We start from the raw sequence: 17,888 nt of genomic DNA, 5'->3' as shown, positions 1-17,888 counted from the left end.
TTTAAAATATGTATTTAAAGCCTTATTTTAAAGTGATCTTTTAAAAATGAAACAACACCTATATTTTTTAGCATTAATAAATTTAGATTGTGAGCATTTATTTAATTAGTTGTCAAGTAGTATTGACAATGATGCCAAAGTTTGTCATTCCCCATGGGAATACAGTGTGTGCTTTTGTTCCTGTTTAAGAACAAGTTGACAGATTTGCTTTAAAATAGTCTATTTTTCATATTTTCTATTGCTCTCAGCCCCAGCTTTAGGCCACACCCCATCTTCTCTCTCCTGGTCTGTTATATTGATGTCCTTACCCCTTCAATCTTCTTTTCACATTAGTAATGAGCCTGAGGGGCCCTCAGCACCAAGGGATCGCATCTCCTGGGTACATAAGCGATGTATCTGATAAATGAAAGCTGTAATACACACTTTCCTTTGGGACTACCAGGAAGAGCAATTGGTCTGTGTTTGGGGATGGATAAAGCCATCGTCTCTATGGAGTCTTCACTCCTAAAAATGCTGTAGATTGAGAGTCTCCCAAACTAGTGTATCACGGAGAACTTTAGAGTGTCAATAATGTATATCCACTCGGTGGTGCCAATAGTGATACGCACTGGACTACAAATTAAAAGATTAGGAGTTCCAACCAACCCTGAAGTGCCTTGGAAATAAGACTCGGTAATCTGTTTCCAAAATACGGTAGTCTTAAAAACCCTGTGAAGCAGTTCTACTCCGCCTACATGGAGCTGCCATGAGTCAATATCAACATGAATGCAACTAACAGCATGACTAACATAAACAGATATATGGTGCTCTATCTAGTCCCTAGAGAGTGTCTAGAGAAAACAGTTGGGCAGTAATTGAGTACTCAATGAATCAAGAGGAAGAAGAGAAGAGTAAATTCAGAAACTTAGGCTTCTTTTGTTCTCCACAGTTCACTTAAGACAGTATAGGAGCCCGGTACATTTAAAATTTCATTTCTGTTCAAGAGAAAGGTCTTCTGTATTTACTGTATGTACATTAAGTGATAATCACCCACCCCAAAACACATTCTTATTACCTGTATGATATGAGCATTGGGGAACTGGCCTTCAGACACTGATGCCTTGTAAACACTTTGCTCAAAACATGGCACATTATCATTCACATCTTGTATCATGACGGATAGTTTACTGTAGGCTCTTTGTCCACCTCCTTCAGCTAATACAATGAGTTGTACATTGTCTCTGACTTCAAAATCAAGAAACTTGGGTTCTTTCACAGTGAGTTCTCCTATTTTTATGCCAAGGAGAGAAAAAGAGAGAAGTGCATTATAGTTACATTTAAAAATGCATCTAATTATATTTTACTCATCTGCTCACCTCTCATTCAAAATCTATACTCTCAAAAATCTCTGATTAGATGCTATTCATACCCCCTGATAAGGGCCACTGCGAAAAAGATGGAAAATTGCTAATATTTATCGGGTTCCAAAGTGTACAAGGAGTAGAAACTGAGATGTATAAAATATGGAAGCTATCTCAGAGTTCATCTCTGAGATAACCCATTGCCAAGTAAGAATATCTACTTTTCTAATAGTCTTTGCTATTGCTGCCCTCCTCTTAGCGGTCACATCTGACACCTTATCTACTTCATTAGTCACTTAACTGGTATCTCCACCAAACCAATCTCATTTTAAATCAAATAATAAAACATAGATGCTGCCATTAACAATTCCCTACATAAAATTGTTAAATAAAATTGTTGCTACAGTAAAGCTCAGCATCTATGATTATGGTGCATCTCGCATTAATCCGTGGTCTTTTCCAATCATCATATATGCATGAGAAAGCTGGGTGATGAAAAATGAAAACAGAAGAAAGGATATGTCTGAATCATGATGTTAGCAAAGAATATTGAGCTAAGGACTAACAACAACAATAAAGAAAAACAAATCAGTCTTATAGAACTGTTCTTTCAACCCACTTTAGATTTATCATTAAGAAAGAGCAATTGCTAGAAAAGGGCATAGGTTTTGGTAGAGAGCTAGCAACTGATGGAGATCTTCAATAAAATAATGGATTGACACAATGACAAACTGAAAAATGATAATGATGAAGCTGGAAAGAAAGCTTGGCTATGTTCCTTTTTTGTGTGAGTGAAAGTTGACACTTTAGTGACCAAGAATAACAAGAGGACCTACCGGCTTAGGTGTCTCACCTCAGAATTCTCATTCATATTGTTTTTCACTATGTTACCTCTACTCTGATCAAAAGTGTGAACTTTATTTTGCTTGAGTGCTTATCTCAGAACCTGCATGCATGGCTTTCTGTCTGCCAGAAATGCCTGTTCACTGTTTCACTAGAACTATGTGAGTTGTTTGAGTTAGTGTTCTTGATCTTAACACTCTGGATTCTAATACTCATTGCAATGGCTACACAGAATGCACAAACAAGATTCATGATTAAAAGGTTTGTTTTAAAAGGAAGTAAAAATGTGTAATGCCAGGTAATTCCAGCAAGATGATGACTGAGTAACACACACCAGAGAAACTCTGCAGAAATCAGCGCAGGAGAACCATTGAGGGAAACTCCACTCTTCCAGGTCATAGAAGGAGGAGCATAAAGATAAGTAGACACAGATCCACTAGGTTTGAAGAGTTGTGGGGTTTTGGCTTACCACTGTGGAGGCTGGCTGGTGCTTAGATTTAGGCCCACCATAGTCTTGGCCTGCACCAGGCTGCATTGGCTTGCCCAAGGGCTTTACTTTGGGGCAGGGTTTAAGCCCCTCCAGCCCCATGGTCAGGTGATCGGGCCTTAGCTATCTCCCTGCTTCCTCCCACCCCACCCCACCCTCTTTCTCCTGTCTTTTCTGCCAGTATCAGTAGGCTCTGTTTTTTTTTTTCTTTCTCCCTCTCTATCCTCTCACATGCCACTGCCAGCTTCCAGGCCATTCCTTTCTGCCTAGGGAAACTATGCCTGCCCAGCCGGGGAACTCCTACCCACCCTCAGTGGCCTTACACATGGCTGGAGAAATCCCACCTCCCTTGTTGTACCCCAAACAGCTGGTGGATCTCCCCTTCAAATGACTGTGGGGACTACTGCCTACTTTCCAAGGCCTTATAAGCAGCTGGGGGAACTCCCAACCGCCCATTATGGTGCTCCACATGGCTGTGGGAACTTCCTCCCACTTGCCAGAGTGCTTCACACAGCATAAGGCAACTCCAGACTTCTCCAGCACTCCATTCTGTTGTGAGAACCGTTGCTGGACATCCATGACAATCTTGGCAACCAGGAAAATGACATCCACAGTGCTCTACACCAAAGTGGGCACACCCACCTGCCCTCCACTGCACTCCCATTGCAGCAAGCACCCCACACATCCTCCAAGCTGCTGTGGGCCACCCCACCATGACTTTCTGGGAGATCATTCAATTCAGTACCATCCTTATGGGCTCACAACCACCCAGCCAGGGTCCCCTGAGAGGATGCTGACAGGAACATCCAACTTTCCCTCTAAATAACAAAGTACAGTTGTCTATGGAAAGAGTGAAACCAGAGGAGGATAAAGTGGTATCCCAACCCTCTGGTGAAATTAGTTGCGGGTGGTTCCAAGAAGCACTTTGACACTCTGGAAAAAGATGCTTGGCTGCTCAAAAATGAAATATAAACAGCAACCAGCCCTACAACCTCAACAACAACAACAACAAAAAAGAAACGAAAGACATTGTTAGAAGAAGCCCTAAACAATGATGTGCATAGAAAAAGCAGGCTGTGATATGCTACAGAAGGAATCTTCAGGATGCTGCTTGGAGTCATACAGGATATGAGGGAAGCAATACAGAAAATGGATGAAATGATAGAGGAGATAAAGGCTGCCCACCAAGAGAAATACAAAAGTTAGGGGACAAGATAAAAAAAGACAGTAAAAATTCACAAGCTCACCAACACACTTGAGGAGGCAGAGAATCACACCAGTGACCTAGCGAATAACTATGCAGACTTTAACAAATGGGAAGGGCAGTCAAATAAGGTCATCAGAGAAGCTGAAGAAAACTCGAGGAACAATATTAGAATAGTTGGGTTGCCAGAACAACACACAATAAAGAATCTATGGCAAAAATACCAAAGGATTTAGAGGAAAACTTGCCAATCGTAATGAATGAAAGTCAGATAATCATTCAGGAGGATGAAAGAATACCAGTTAGATGGAATCCCAAGAAGACGTTACCAAAGCACATAATAGTTAAACTATCCAACTTTGAGGAAAAGGAGATAATCATTAAGAGTAGCTAGGGGAAAACAGGGACCTATAAAGGAAGCGAAATAAGAATATGTTCATATCTATCAGTGGACACAGTGCAGTAAAGAGAGTGGATTAACATATTCCAAAAATTGAAGGAAAATATCTCAAACCAAGAATATACTATACGGCCAAGTTAAGTAAGAGTTTTCCAAGACAAGGAAAAACTCAAAGAATACGATAAAAGAAACTCAAAAGATCCTTGCTGACCTTGTATAGACAGAAGAACAGCACTCACTTGGCAGAAATAATTGATGATCACATAGAACAACTCCACCCAGAGGGCAACTAAGAAAACAGTCCCCAAATAGCATTAGCTCAATGGTGGAGAGATATCAAAATGAACCAGACACACATGCACAACCCACTTATAAAAAAGGAAGTAGGAAAAGACCCAACACAAATGGTAAAAAAAAAAAAAATGACATCATAGAGTCTGCAGAGGGATGTAATAGCCCTAAATATCAATGGACTGAATTAAGGCATTAAAAGACAGGGGCTAGCAGACTGGCTTAGAAAACACAATCCATTCACCTGAAGCTACAAGAGACACATTAGAGATAACATAAAATTGGGCTAAGAATCAAAGGCTGGAGAAAAATATACTAAGCAAATAGCAATTAATACAAAGGAGAGATGGTGGGGAAATAGAGCTATGTGAATATTTTTATAGGTTTAGCAGTAAGGCAGCAGATGGGTATTGGTTCTCTTCTCAAGTACTTACTCAATGCAAGAACACGTTGTTCTATTAAATTGGCATTCCATGATGCACACTTTCCCGACATGATCACTGAAGACAAATGTGTGCATAAGCAAATGTGGTGAAGAAAGCTGATGGTGCCTGGCTATCAAATGATATAGCAGTTGGAGTTTTAAAGGCGTGCAGAGAAACAAACAGCCATCTAGCTCAGAAGCAACAAAGCCCACATGGAAGAATCCCACCAGCATGTGTGACTACAAGGTATTGAAGGGATCAGGGATCAGGCATCAAAGAACAAAAAATATCATTGTAAATGAGGGTGAGTGCAGAGTAGAGACTTAAAGCCCATCAGTAGGCAACTGGACAGCCCCTTACTGAAGGGTTGTAGAGAAGAGATGAGCCAGTCAGGGTGCAGGGTAGCAACAATGAAGCATACTTTCCTCTAGTTCTTAAATGCTTCCTCCCCCCACCACTGTCGTGATCCCAAATCTACCTTAAAAATCTAGCTGGACAGAGGATGTACATTGGTGCATTGAGAACAACTGGAAACCCAGAGAATCCAGGACAGTTGACCCCTTCAGGACCAGTGGTGAGAGTGGCGATGCCTGGAGTGTGGAGGGAATGTGGGATGGAAAGGGGGAAATGATTACAAGAATCTACGTATAGCCTCCTCCCTGTGGGATGGACAACGGAGAAGTGGGTGAGGGGACACATCGTGTAGTGTAAGATATGACAAAATAATAATAATTTATGAATTATGAAGGGTCCATGAGGGAGGGGGATTGGGGAGGGAGGAGGAATATGAGGAGCTGATATTAAGGACTCAAGTAGAAGGCAAATGTTTTGAGAATGATGATGGCAACAAATGTACAAATGTGCTTGACACAATGGATATTTGTATGGATTGTGATAAGAATTGTATGAGCCCCAATGAAATGATTTTTAAAAGAAGAAGAAAAGGAAAAAAAGGGGAGTTGCAATCCTAATCTCAGGCAAAATTGATTTCAAGGTGCAAGTCATAAGAAGAGATAAGGAAGGGCACTATATAATGCTCAAGGGAACAGTAGAACAAGAACTAGTGAGCATAATAAATATATATGTCCCCACAAGAGACTTGCAAATGCATCAATCAAATACTCCAAAAGATGAAAAAAGTAACCAGAGGCTCAACAATTATAGTAGGTGACTTTAATACACCAATCTCTGAAAAAGATACATCACAGGGAAAGAAACTTCAAAAGGAGGCTACAGATCTAAACATTACAATGATATGGCTTGACCTGATAGATATTTTCAGAGCTCTCCATGCAAAATTTTTTAAATCCACATTTTTTAAAAGCCCATGTGGCACTTAATCAAAAATAGAGCACATATTGGGACACAAGTCAAATATGTGTAAATTCAAGCACATAGAGAGCATACACACTTCTCCCTCCAACCACTATGCAATAAGTCTGGAAATCAAGAAAACAACAATTAAGAAAAGAAGGGCAAACAATAGGAGAATGAGTAACTCTCTATTGCAAAGGAGTGGGTACTGGCCCAGATCAGAGATGAAATTAGGAAGCTTCTAGAAACCAAGAAGAATGAGAATACAGCATACCCAAACCTTCAGGAAACAGCAAAAGAAGTTATCTGAGGAAGTTTGATAGCAATACAAGCACACATGAAAGACAAAGAGAGACTTATAGATATGCTTACACACAATATACAATAATTAGAGCAGAATCAATAAGATAACCCTAATAGGAAAAGAAAAGAAATAATAAAATCAGGGCTGAGATTCAGGAGAAGCAAAACAAAAAACTACAGAAAAAATTAATACAACTTAACAGAATAGACAAACTGCTGGTAAACCTAACCAAAGAAATGAGGGAACAAATTTCAATAGCAAGGATGAGGGATGAAACAGGGACATTTTAATGGACCTAATGAAACCAAAAGGATAATTACACGGCACTACAAAGGTATGCGCTCCAAAGATTTTAATAACTTGGAAGACATGGACACATTCTTGGAAAAACAATCCATCCCTAGACTAGCCCTGATGAACGTCAAGAACCTCAAGAGAACCGTATCAATAGAAGAAATAGACAAGGTTATCAAGGGATAACAAACTAAAAAATGCTCTGGGCCTGATGGCTTCACAGGAGAATTCTAACAAGTATTCAGAGAAGAACTGACACCAATCCTACACAAACTCTCCCAGAACATAGAAAAAGATGGCAAACTCCCGAACTCTTTAATGAACCTTGTATAACTCTGATACCTAAACCAGGCAAGGATCCCACAAGAATCCAAAACTTCAGACCAATATCCCTAATGAACATTTTTGTAACAATTCTTAACAAAACATCTAGGGATATAGCTGACTAATAAAACCAAAAATGTGTACGAGGAAAACTATGAAACACTTTTAGAAGAAACCAAGAGTGATCTCAACAAATGGAAGAATATCCCATGCTCATGGATCAGAAGATTCAATATAGTAAAAATGTCAGCTCTGCTCAAGGCACTATATGTTTAATGCTATCCTGATACTAATATGATCATCTTCAAAGAATTGAACAAACTGATGATCAATTTTATATGGAGAGGGGGGGAAAGCCCAGAATTAGCAGAGAACTCTTCAAGAAGAAGGCCAAAATGGGAGAGCTTGTTTTCCTGACTTTAGCACCTATTATACAGCCACAGTGGTCAAAACAATGTGGTATTGGTATAATGACAGATACTCAGACGAATGGGAAAAAAAACTAAAAACCCAGAAATAAAATCGCCAGCATACAGACAACTGATCTTTGATAAGGCCCTCAAAATATCAAATGGGACGTGGATGTCCTCTTTAATAAGTGGTACGGGAAAAAATGAAGCAAGACCCTTACCTCACTCCATGCACAAGAATAAACTCAAAGTGGATTACAGACCTTGAGGTAAAGCCCCAAACTATTAGTACCATCAATGAGGGAATTGGAACAAACCTGAGAACTTTGGCTATCAGAAGTAAGGAAGGACACAAATACAGATGAGGCACAAATTGACAAGTGGGATATATTGAAGTTAAAATACCTGTGTATATTGAAAGAATTCACCAAGAGAGTAATATGAAAGCCTATGGACTAGGAAAACAGCTTAAGCAATGACACATCAGACAAAGTCCTTATTACTAAAATCTATAAAACTCTGCTACTTTATAATAAGAATAAAACTAATTGCCCACTGAGAAGGTGGGGAAGTTGCTGAACAGAAGTTTTACAAGGGCAGAAATCCGAATGGCCCATAAACATATGGGAAAATGTTCCCGATCATTAGCCATAAGAGAAATGTAAATTAAAACAACTATGAGATACCACCTAACACCCTCAAAGATAGTCCAATTCAACAAATCAGGAATAAGCGTTGGAGGGGCTGTGATGAGATTGGAACTCTTTTCCACTGCTGGTGGACCTATAGGAATGTACAGCCATTATAAAATTCAATTTGGTGATATCTAGAACAAAATGATAATCCATCTAGCACATGATCCAACAATCACTGTACTGGGCATATACACAGAAAAGGCATAGCCAGCCCTCTGTACTTCAGTGTTCATTGTGGCACAGTTCACAGTTGTAAGAAGTTGGAAACAACCCAAATTTCCATCAATGGATGAATGGATTAAAAACTGGTACATACATACAATGGAATACTATGTATCCCTAAAAAGCAGTGATGAATACATGAAGCACATCCTACATGGGAAGAACTGGAGGAAATTATGCTAAGCAAAGTAAGCCAAGCACAAAAGGACAAGTACAACATGAGTCAACTGAAGTCAGCTTAAAAATGTAAAAGGGGCATAGGGGAAAAGCTACTGTATACACACATTCCTTCAGATGAGGTCCAGGTAGTATAGCACGGTCCAGACACAATCCAGGGATACATATAGCAGTCAACTAAAAATGAAGGGGAAATACGAGAGAGAAAAAAGATATGAGTAGCAGGGGAACAGGGCACTAACTCACCCAAGGGGAGGATATTGTTTATATCTCCACAGGAGAGGCAGAAACGGACAAGACTTCAACCCAGTATGCCAAGTTATGAAGGCAACATATCGGCATGAAGCAGGGAACCAATAGAGAGGTATGCGGGGCCATCCTCAATCCCAAATACGTGGACATCGCCCTTCCCTCCCAGAAGAATGTGCTGCAGAAGAAAGCACTGAAGTTACAGCTCAGGGAGTCGGGTGAGTCTGATCAGAGAACATAGGAGCAAAGGAAGAGGGAAGGAGAGAGAGTGGAACACATCCTGGCCCACCAAGCCCTGAGGATGATATTCCTGCTCAGAGCAGCCAATGCACAGAGAGGACCATAGGACCGGCCCCACCATGAGACAAGTCATCCTTCACTGACCCATATCACTATGAGGGACAACACTGGAGGCACAGTGCAGGAATTGGGCCCAAGCTGACCTCACCACACTGGAGCAAAATGCTAAGGGTGTGCAACAGAGCAGAAGGGGAGCAAAGCAACGAACTCCCCAGGGAATATCAAAAATATACTTTGGGGTCAGGGTGTGGCACCCTAGCAGACTCTACCGGAAAACACTCCTAAAGGTCAACACAGAGACGTGGAAATATTTATAGGCATTTCTTTTGGGGGTCTTTTGTTGTTGTTGTTGTTGCTGGGTTTTGTTTTGTTTTTTTAATTTCTTTTGTTGTTTCATTTTGTCTTATTTTTGAGTTTATTATTGTCTCTTCATGCCTAGCTGGATAAGATAGGCAGGATAAATAATCCAGGGGAGATAACAATGGGACCGATGGTTCTGGGGAGGGCAAGGGAGAGGGGGGGACAGGAGAAAGGATGTGGGTGTTAACAAACCCAGGGACACTGGAACAACAAGTGATCTAAAATCAATGACAAGGAGGGTGTAGGAGGCCTGCTAGGGCTTGATCAAGGGCAATTGAACTGAGAGGAATGACTGAAACCCAAATGAAGGGTGAACATGATAGTGGGCCAAGAAAAAAGTAAAAGGAAATAGAGGAAAGAACTAGGAGGCAAAGGACACTTATAGAGGTCTAAATCCAGGAATATACATAAATAAATATATTTATATATAATGATAGGGAAATAGACCTATGTACATATATTTATATGTTAAGTATCAAGGTAGCAGAAGGACATTGGGCCTCTACTCAAGTACTTCCTCAATGCAAAAACTCTTAGTTCTAATAACCTGGTATTCTGTGATGCTCACCTTCCTGACATGATCACTGAAAACAAAATTGGTGCATAGCAAATGTGGTGAAGACTGCTGATGGTGCCTGGCTATCAAAAGATATAGCATCTGAGATCTTAAAGGTTTGAAGAGAAACAAGCGGCCATCTGTCTGAGAAGCAGAAAAGTCCACATGGAAGATGTGCACCAGCCTGTGTGATCATGAGTTGTCAATGGGATCAGGTATCAGGCATCAAAGACCCAAAACAAAAAAATCATATCAATGTGAATAAGGGGGACATTTGGAGTTCCCCTTACAGAAGGGTCACAAGGAAGAGATGAGCCAGTCAGGGTGCAGTATAGCACCAATGAAGCATACAACTTTCCTCTAGTTCTTTAATGCTTCCTCCCCCCACCTACTATCATAACCCCAATTCTACCTTACAAATCCAGTTAGACCAGAGCATGTACACAGGTACTGATAAGAGCTGGAAACATAGGGAATCCAGGACAGATAAACTCTGGACCAATAATGAGAATAGCAATACAAGGAGGGTAAGGGAAAGGTGGAGGGGGGATGATCACAATGATCTACATATAACCGCCTCCCTGGGTGATAGACAACAGAAAAGTGGGTGAAGGGAGACACAGGTCAGTGTAAGACATGATAAAATAATGATTTATAAGTTATCAGGGTTTCGTGAGGGAGGGAGGGTGAGGGAGGGAATGGAGAAAATGAGGAGTTGATACCAAGGGCTCAAGTAGAAAGAAAATGTTTAGAAAATGATGATGGCAACAAATGTACAGATGTATTTGACACAATGTATGTATGTATGTATTATGATAAGAGCTGTATGAGCCCCCAATACAATGATTAAAAAGAAATTAACTCCTGGGGTGTAGCCACGCTCAAGTTTCTGCTCCAAGTAAATAAAATTTCTCTCTTGATGCAATTTGATTTTCCACATTAATATTGATTTTCCTTTTCAAACTAACTTATGACATATTATCTTCTTATTATTAACTGTGCTCTCATAGACAGACATTCCACCAAATACGGATTTACTTAGTAGCATTCGTTTGGAGAGTTGGAGAAACCTGAAACCAAGTTAAAATATCAGTCTTCACTTTGACACTCTACCTGGTTCCCTCACTGATTCTGTGACCAGAGTTAAGTTACTCGACTTCTCTAGAGCAGTTTCCTCATCCTTAAAACAGGTATTAATAATTCATTCACAGGTTGGTTTTGAAGAAGTAAATAACACACTTGGAATGTTTCTTTACAGTTAAGTGACCCAGATTTGAATATTATAGCCACGTCTCTCAGATTAGATATAAACTTAATATCTTTGTAAGGTCTGAATTTAGAAAGAAAAAAAATAATAGCCACAGGCTGAAAGAAGTTTGGTTTTCTGGTGAAGTTACCTGCGGGAGTTTGGGAAATGTGGCCTAAAAATGACAGTTCTTATTGATCAATCCAAATATTCTCTGCAGGTACACAACTCATATAAGACTACTTCAGGTCATGAGAGAGTCATCTGGTAGGGTCATCTACTGCCTCTTACACTCTTTTGGACTGCGGAAGAGCCGTGGGGGTGCTGCGCATCAGGTGTTGGGCTTACCATGGCAAGATTAGTGCCTCAAAACCACAACAGGAGAATGAGGAATGTGATTGTTATATAATCTGAAGAGGTAGAGGCTAGCCTGTCAATCATTATATAGTCAATTAGGTCTGTGTGGGCATGGCCTTCCCCCTGAGGATTCTGGGAGCATTTTCCTCCTTGGAGGTGGGAGACACATTCTCTCTCTGCTCACTCCTTTGGAGAGGCTCTACTGACAATGTTCATTCCCTGTGAGACATCCCTGAGGAGAAGCCACATGGACCCACCCTAATGCAGCCAGAGTCCTGGGGGCTGGAGAAGCCACATGGGAGACCCCTGCCAGTGCTGAGATGCTTAAACGCCATTGGATTCACGAGCCCTCCCACCCTGTGATCTTCCTGCATTTGGCATCATTGCATGTGTTTCGTGAGTCTGTAGAGGACTTTATAGATTGGTATCAGACATGTGGACTAATTTCAGACTTACTGACTTGTTCTGGGTTGGGCTGGGATGTTTTCTCAATATTCAATTGTTCTTGCATATAAAGTTCTTTCTTTCTTTTTTTATAAATCATGTGTTGGGGGCTCATACAACTCTTATCACAGTCCATATACATCCATTGTGTCAAGCACATTTGTACATATGTTGCCATCACCGTTTTCAAAGCATTTTATTTCTACTTCAGCCCTTGGTATCAGCAATAAAGTATCTACGAATTTATTTCTCTAGTTAACCCAGACTAACACAATGAGGCTCTCTGTTCTTGGAAAAGGTGCAGTCTTGAAAACCCTATATAGGTTTACTATCAACCAGAAGCAACTCAATGGCAGTGAGCGTGTTTTGAGAATTTAATAGTTTATATTTTTTAAACCATTTTATTGGGGGCTTGTACAAGTCTTATCAACATTTATTAAGAAAATTAAATGATTATAGTTTGCATTAAGACCTCACTAATTTAAATGTTCATAAACTTACTTTCATTTATTTATATCAGAGTTAGACCCCAAATACTTTACAAACCACAGTCTGCTGTTACTAACAGCCGGACAGACAATAAGGAGGGTAGCTCTAACTTTTGGTGGCTGCAAAATCATGAAGATGCACTTTGGTGGGCCAGTGACCCAGTGACGAAAAGAGCTGATCTTCGGACCATCTTTAGACAATGGCTGAACCCTTTACCCCCAAATGGTGAGGAGACTAAGCTTGAAGTGGGTCCACAACCCTCATGCACCAAACAGAGCCCTCAATCTCCTATTATGTTGTTTTCCTGTTTGTAAAGGAAAAATACAATTACAATACAACACTAAATTGCCAATGTCACTGAGTAGAAAGTGTTCCCATTTTGGCACAGATCAAAGTAGATTTTTAAATAAAAGACTTGTGTTTAGGCTTTGATAATTGGAATTCTGCACTTGGAATGGATCTATGGCTCTAATGCTTTCCTTGCTTGGTTTTTATTTTTGGAATAGTAATTGGCACATGCTGTGAACATTCTGGAAGTGGAAGAGACAAAATCCAGTCTGTGAGATGACTCGAGTCTGGCACACCTACTGGATTCACATATTCTCTTGGCTGATAGCTGGGAGCAGCCCCCCAACCCTCCCACCAGCATCCGTGAGAGGAAGGTACTACTGAGTTTGTCCAGCGCTCTAGGCAAGAGCTCACATCTTCCTCAGAGTAAGAAATATCATAAACCAGCTGCATATTCATTACTGTGTTTTAGTGTATTGCCTAAAGAACTTGAGAATTAAACTCTAGTAAAATTTTCCTTTGTGTTATATATATATGTGTGTGTGTGTGTATATGTATGTGTTTTTTGTATGTATGTATATAATTGTAAAAAAACGCATACCAAAATGAAATTAGGACTCCTCAAACACAACTACATGCTTGATTACATAATTAAGCTATTCAGCAATTGCATACTGTGCAAATTCATGCACACACACTCCTCAACAGAATGCAATAAGTATCTATTTATTCCAATAGTCTTTAAACTCCCTCTGGCTATAATGACATCTTTGAAACACTGAAATCTTGGTCATTTTTGTTTTGTTTCAATTTACCATGACATGGAATAAATATTGCCATTTGTGACTTACATACACAGACTTAGTAAAACTTAAAAAAATCCTGGTTTTTTAGGAAAACAGTGGCAAGCAGTTTAAATGTAAATCTCAACCTTTGGCATGTAATTTAGGAACAAGAAGGCAAACCTTGGCACAAATAGACAACACAACCCTTATCAGAGACACATCTAACCATAATGGATGAAACATCTGCATTTTTTAGTTTTATCCTTAAGATAAAGAGATCATACTATAGAGTTCACTTAGTTTATCATGCATATCTATTTTCTTTTAAAGAACGTGATGGCCAGGAACCCAAGCAGAAGGCTAATTTTGAGAACGATGAGGGCAATGAATGTATAAAGGTGCTTTACTCAATTGATGTATGTATGGATTGTGATAAGAGTTGTATGAGCCCCAATAAAATGATTTTTAAAAAACAAAAAAATCCAACAAAAAACATGATGGTTTAAACACACACTCATAAAACCTATATTACGTACCTTTACACAAAAGGTTCATACTCTCAAAACTTCCCCATAAGATAATCTTAACTAATATTTTAAGAAAAAAATTCTTTCAGTAATATGGCAACTACATGCTTAAATTATCCTATGATAATAAGCAGCTTGTTAGGTTACACCTATATCACATAAGTATGTGTGTGTGATGTGTGTGTATGTGTTAATAGCACAGTAGTAAGAAATCCTCAGGAAACAAAAAGACAATGAAAACAGGCGTCAAGGAGGGCAAGCAAGCACCCGGATCAGTGTTTGCTCTAAGAGTTTCTTCCACAACAAGGGTGGCCTTGAGATTTACCTCGGTGACTGTACAGCATGTAGAAAACAAGCCAAGAAACCTGACCCCACTGCTCCAGGTGAAGGGTCAAAGAGGAAAATGGGCTTAAAACTAGGAATTCAAAGGCCACATGTACTCCAAAGGAGTGTACAATCTTTTAAAAATAAAACAAAAGCAAAAAATATAGATTAGCAAGTGATACATAAAAGCTTATTTTTCTTGACTTTGTATTTGGTTAGAAAGGGAAAAATGTTCTTGCTGAGAGTTGATCAATATAAAGAGTATCGCTGCTGTTTATTTGAGAAATTTTCAATAATTAAATTTACACCAGTCTTTGGTTAATGTTAACTCTGGGTGGAAGATGAGAAATCGCATGCTCTCTAGAAAAACATGAACTCAGCTGAAGCTTCAAAGAATCACGGAGGAAAAAATTTAAGCAAATGAGTAGCTCATGCTCAATACACACAGAGAGAAAAGAAGGCACTGTGGATGAGAGCAAACAAAACCACAGACTTCGTAACGAACCTTCATCGATTACAGTGTTGGAATCACCGACTATAGAATATGTGACTTTGTTTATCTGTTCAACCAAAAGCCAAGCCCAATGCTGCTCAGTTGGTTCTGACTCATAGGGAACTGTGGGGTAGTATAGACTTGCTCCATAAGTTCTCAAGGTTTTACGTCTTTATAGAAGCAGACGGCCAGCTTTCTCCAACTGAGTCACTGGTGATTGGCAGCCAAATGCTTGGCAGCCAAATGCTTTCAAACTGTAGTATTATATTTGTGCGTATGCATGTGTCCATCTATCTATATATACGGTTCCTGCTTGAAGACAATGAAACACACTTTCAACAAGATAAGGATTTAAATATGTATGTTAACATGACTAGGCTAACTACTAAAATACGAGAAATAATGGGGACAAGAGTTTATGTTTGTTTTGTTTTTAAGATTAAGAGTTGAAAAAGAACTAAAGAGGTGTCTGAAAGTGAAAATTACAGTTTTTTAGACTGCAGCACAAAGAGACAAACAGATGAAACGCATGAAAAATAATGTTAGGAAAGAATGATATTTGTCTTTTAATAACCCTCCGCCAAAACAAACATACTGCTAACAAGTAGATTCTGCTCTTAGGAAACATTATAGAGAGTTTCTGAAACTGTCACATTTAATGGGAGCAGACAGCCTCATTTTTCCTCCCATAGAGCAGCTAGTTCCAAAAGTCTATTCAATGTAAAAAGAACTGATAGCTGAAATCTTAACAACAACCAGAAGTCAGAAGCAGGAGGATCATAATTTCAATATTAATGAAAAAACATAATCATGAACCTAGAATAGTAAATCTAGCAAAATATGCTATAAAAACAAGAATTAAGTGAAAACAGATTTTAAGCAGAAAAAAATGATACCAGCAGAAAGGCTGATGTGTAAGAAAGAAACCTTAGGCAGAGACATTAGGTAGGAGCAGCTAAATCTATTTAAAATGTGAATAATGCCTAATTTGTAGAGTTAAAATGTAGGAAGAGCTAAAATCCTGAGCAATGCAGGCGTGTAAACTGAGAAAGGGGTTTGGGGATATAAAGCACCTGTGCACTACACAGTACCAAGATAGCGATTAGTGCTAATGCATAGGTTTCCATGGAGGTTCTAGACTAACATGGGCGAGGAAGAAAGGTCTGGTGATCTATTTTTCACAACTCACAAATGAAAACTCTGGGGACCACGGTGGCCAATCAACAACCCATCAAAGCAATGGCGCTGGACTAGACATCGTTACAGTCCATTGTGCAGGGGTCACTATGAGTAGAGGTCCACCTTAAAAAATAATTTTACTGGGGGCTCTTACAGCTCTTATAACAAGCCATACATCCATTGGGTCAAGCAGAGTTGTACATGTGTTGTTATCATCCTTTTAAAAAACATTTTCTTTCTACTTGAGTCCTTGGTATCAGTTCCTCATTTTTCCCTCCCTCCCCCACCCTCTCTACCTCATAAATCCTTGATAATTTATAAATTATTGTTATTTTCATATCTTACACTCACCACTATCTCCCTTTACCCACATTTCTTGTTCAGCTCCCTTTGGGGGGGGAAGTTATACACTGATCATTGTGATCAATTCCCCTTTTCTCTCCTCACCTTCCCCTTCCCCTGCTGGTATTGCTACTCCCATTATTGTTCCTGAGGGGTTTATCTGTCCTGAATTCCCTGTGTCAAGAGCTCTTATCTGTACCAGTGGACATGCTCTGGTCTAGTCTGATTTGTAGGGTAGAATTGGGGTCATAATAGTAGTGGGGAGGAAGCATTAAAGAACTAGAGGAATGTTGTATGTTTCGTTGGTGCTATACTGCACCCTGGCTGGATTGTCCCTTCCTTGTGACCCTTCAGTGAGGGGATGTCCAATTGTCTACAGATGGGCTTTGGGTCCCCACTCCTCCCACCCCCCTCATTCACATAGATATTATTGTTTTCTCTGGGTCTTCTGATGCCTGAGACCTGATCCCATCAACACATCATACTCACACAGGCTGGTGTGCTTCTGCCATGTGGGCTTTGTTGCTTCTCAGCTAAATGGCTACTTGTTTATCTTCAAGCCTTTAGGATCTGAGATGCTATATCTTTTGATAGCCAGGCACCATCAGCTTTCCTCACCATATTTGCTTATGCACCATTTTGTCTTCTGCTATCATGTCAGGAAGGTGAGCATCACAGAATGCCAGGTTATTAGAACAAAGAGTTCTTGCATTGAGGTACTACTTGAGTAAGACCCAATGTCCGTCTACTATATTAGTGTTTAACATATATGTACATTTTCCCATCATTATGTATAAATATATTTACATATGTATGTGCCTGTATTTATATAGAGGTTCACCTTGACAGCAACTAAACACAATTTCAAGAAGACATGGATTTAAGTATGTATGTTCAAAAGACTAGGTGAACGACTAAGCTAAAAATGAAATGAAATAATCTATGTAATTTCCAAGAAACACCAGAACAATGGTCATGTTCAGATGACTATCTATGCAGACTGTACACAAAACCAGAAACCTAAGAATTTGCAACTTGGCTAGATACAGAGTCAAAATACAAATTCCAATTTACATCCCTTTTAGAGAAAATCCCCACACATATCCATTTATTTTATCACAAAACAGAAAAATACTTAGGAATAACTCTCAAAAGAGCTTTTTAAGCCCACTACATGGAAATTGTTCCAATTTTATTTTAAGATATTAAGTTCATGTGA

General features: G+C 39.5%; 1 protein-coding gene across 1 annotated transcript in view; it reads right to left on the bottom strand.

The window, feature by feature from the left end:
- DCHS2 (dachsous cadherin-related 2) overlaps positions 1-17,888 on the bottom strand; it is a 341,195-nt gene that overhangs the window by 22,180 nt on the left and 301,127 nt on the right. The window contains exon 15 of the mRNA XM_075544792.1: positions 1,055-1,266. Within this exon, the coding sequence (XP_075400907.1) occupies positions 1,055-1,266 (212 nt within the window). The remainder of the gene's footprint in view (positions 1-1,054; positions 1,267-17,888) is intronic.

The sequence above is a fragment of the Tenrec ecaudatus genome, chromosome 3 (genome assembly GCF_050624435.1).
Source record: "Tenrec ecaudatus isolate mTenEca1 chromosome 3, mTenEca1.hap1, whole genome shotgun sequence".
Classification (NCBI taxonomy): domain Eukaryota; kingdom Metazoa; phylum Chordata; class Mammalia; order Afrosoricida; family Tenrecidae; genus Tenrec; species Tenrec ecaudatus.
The sequence above is the reverse complement of the archived record's forward strand: the minus strand, read 5'-3'. Positions and strand labels throughout refer to the sequence as shown.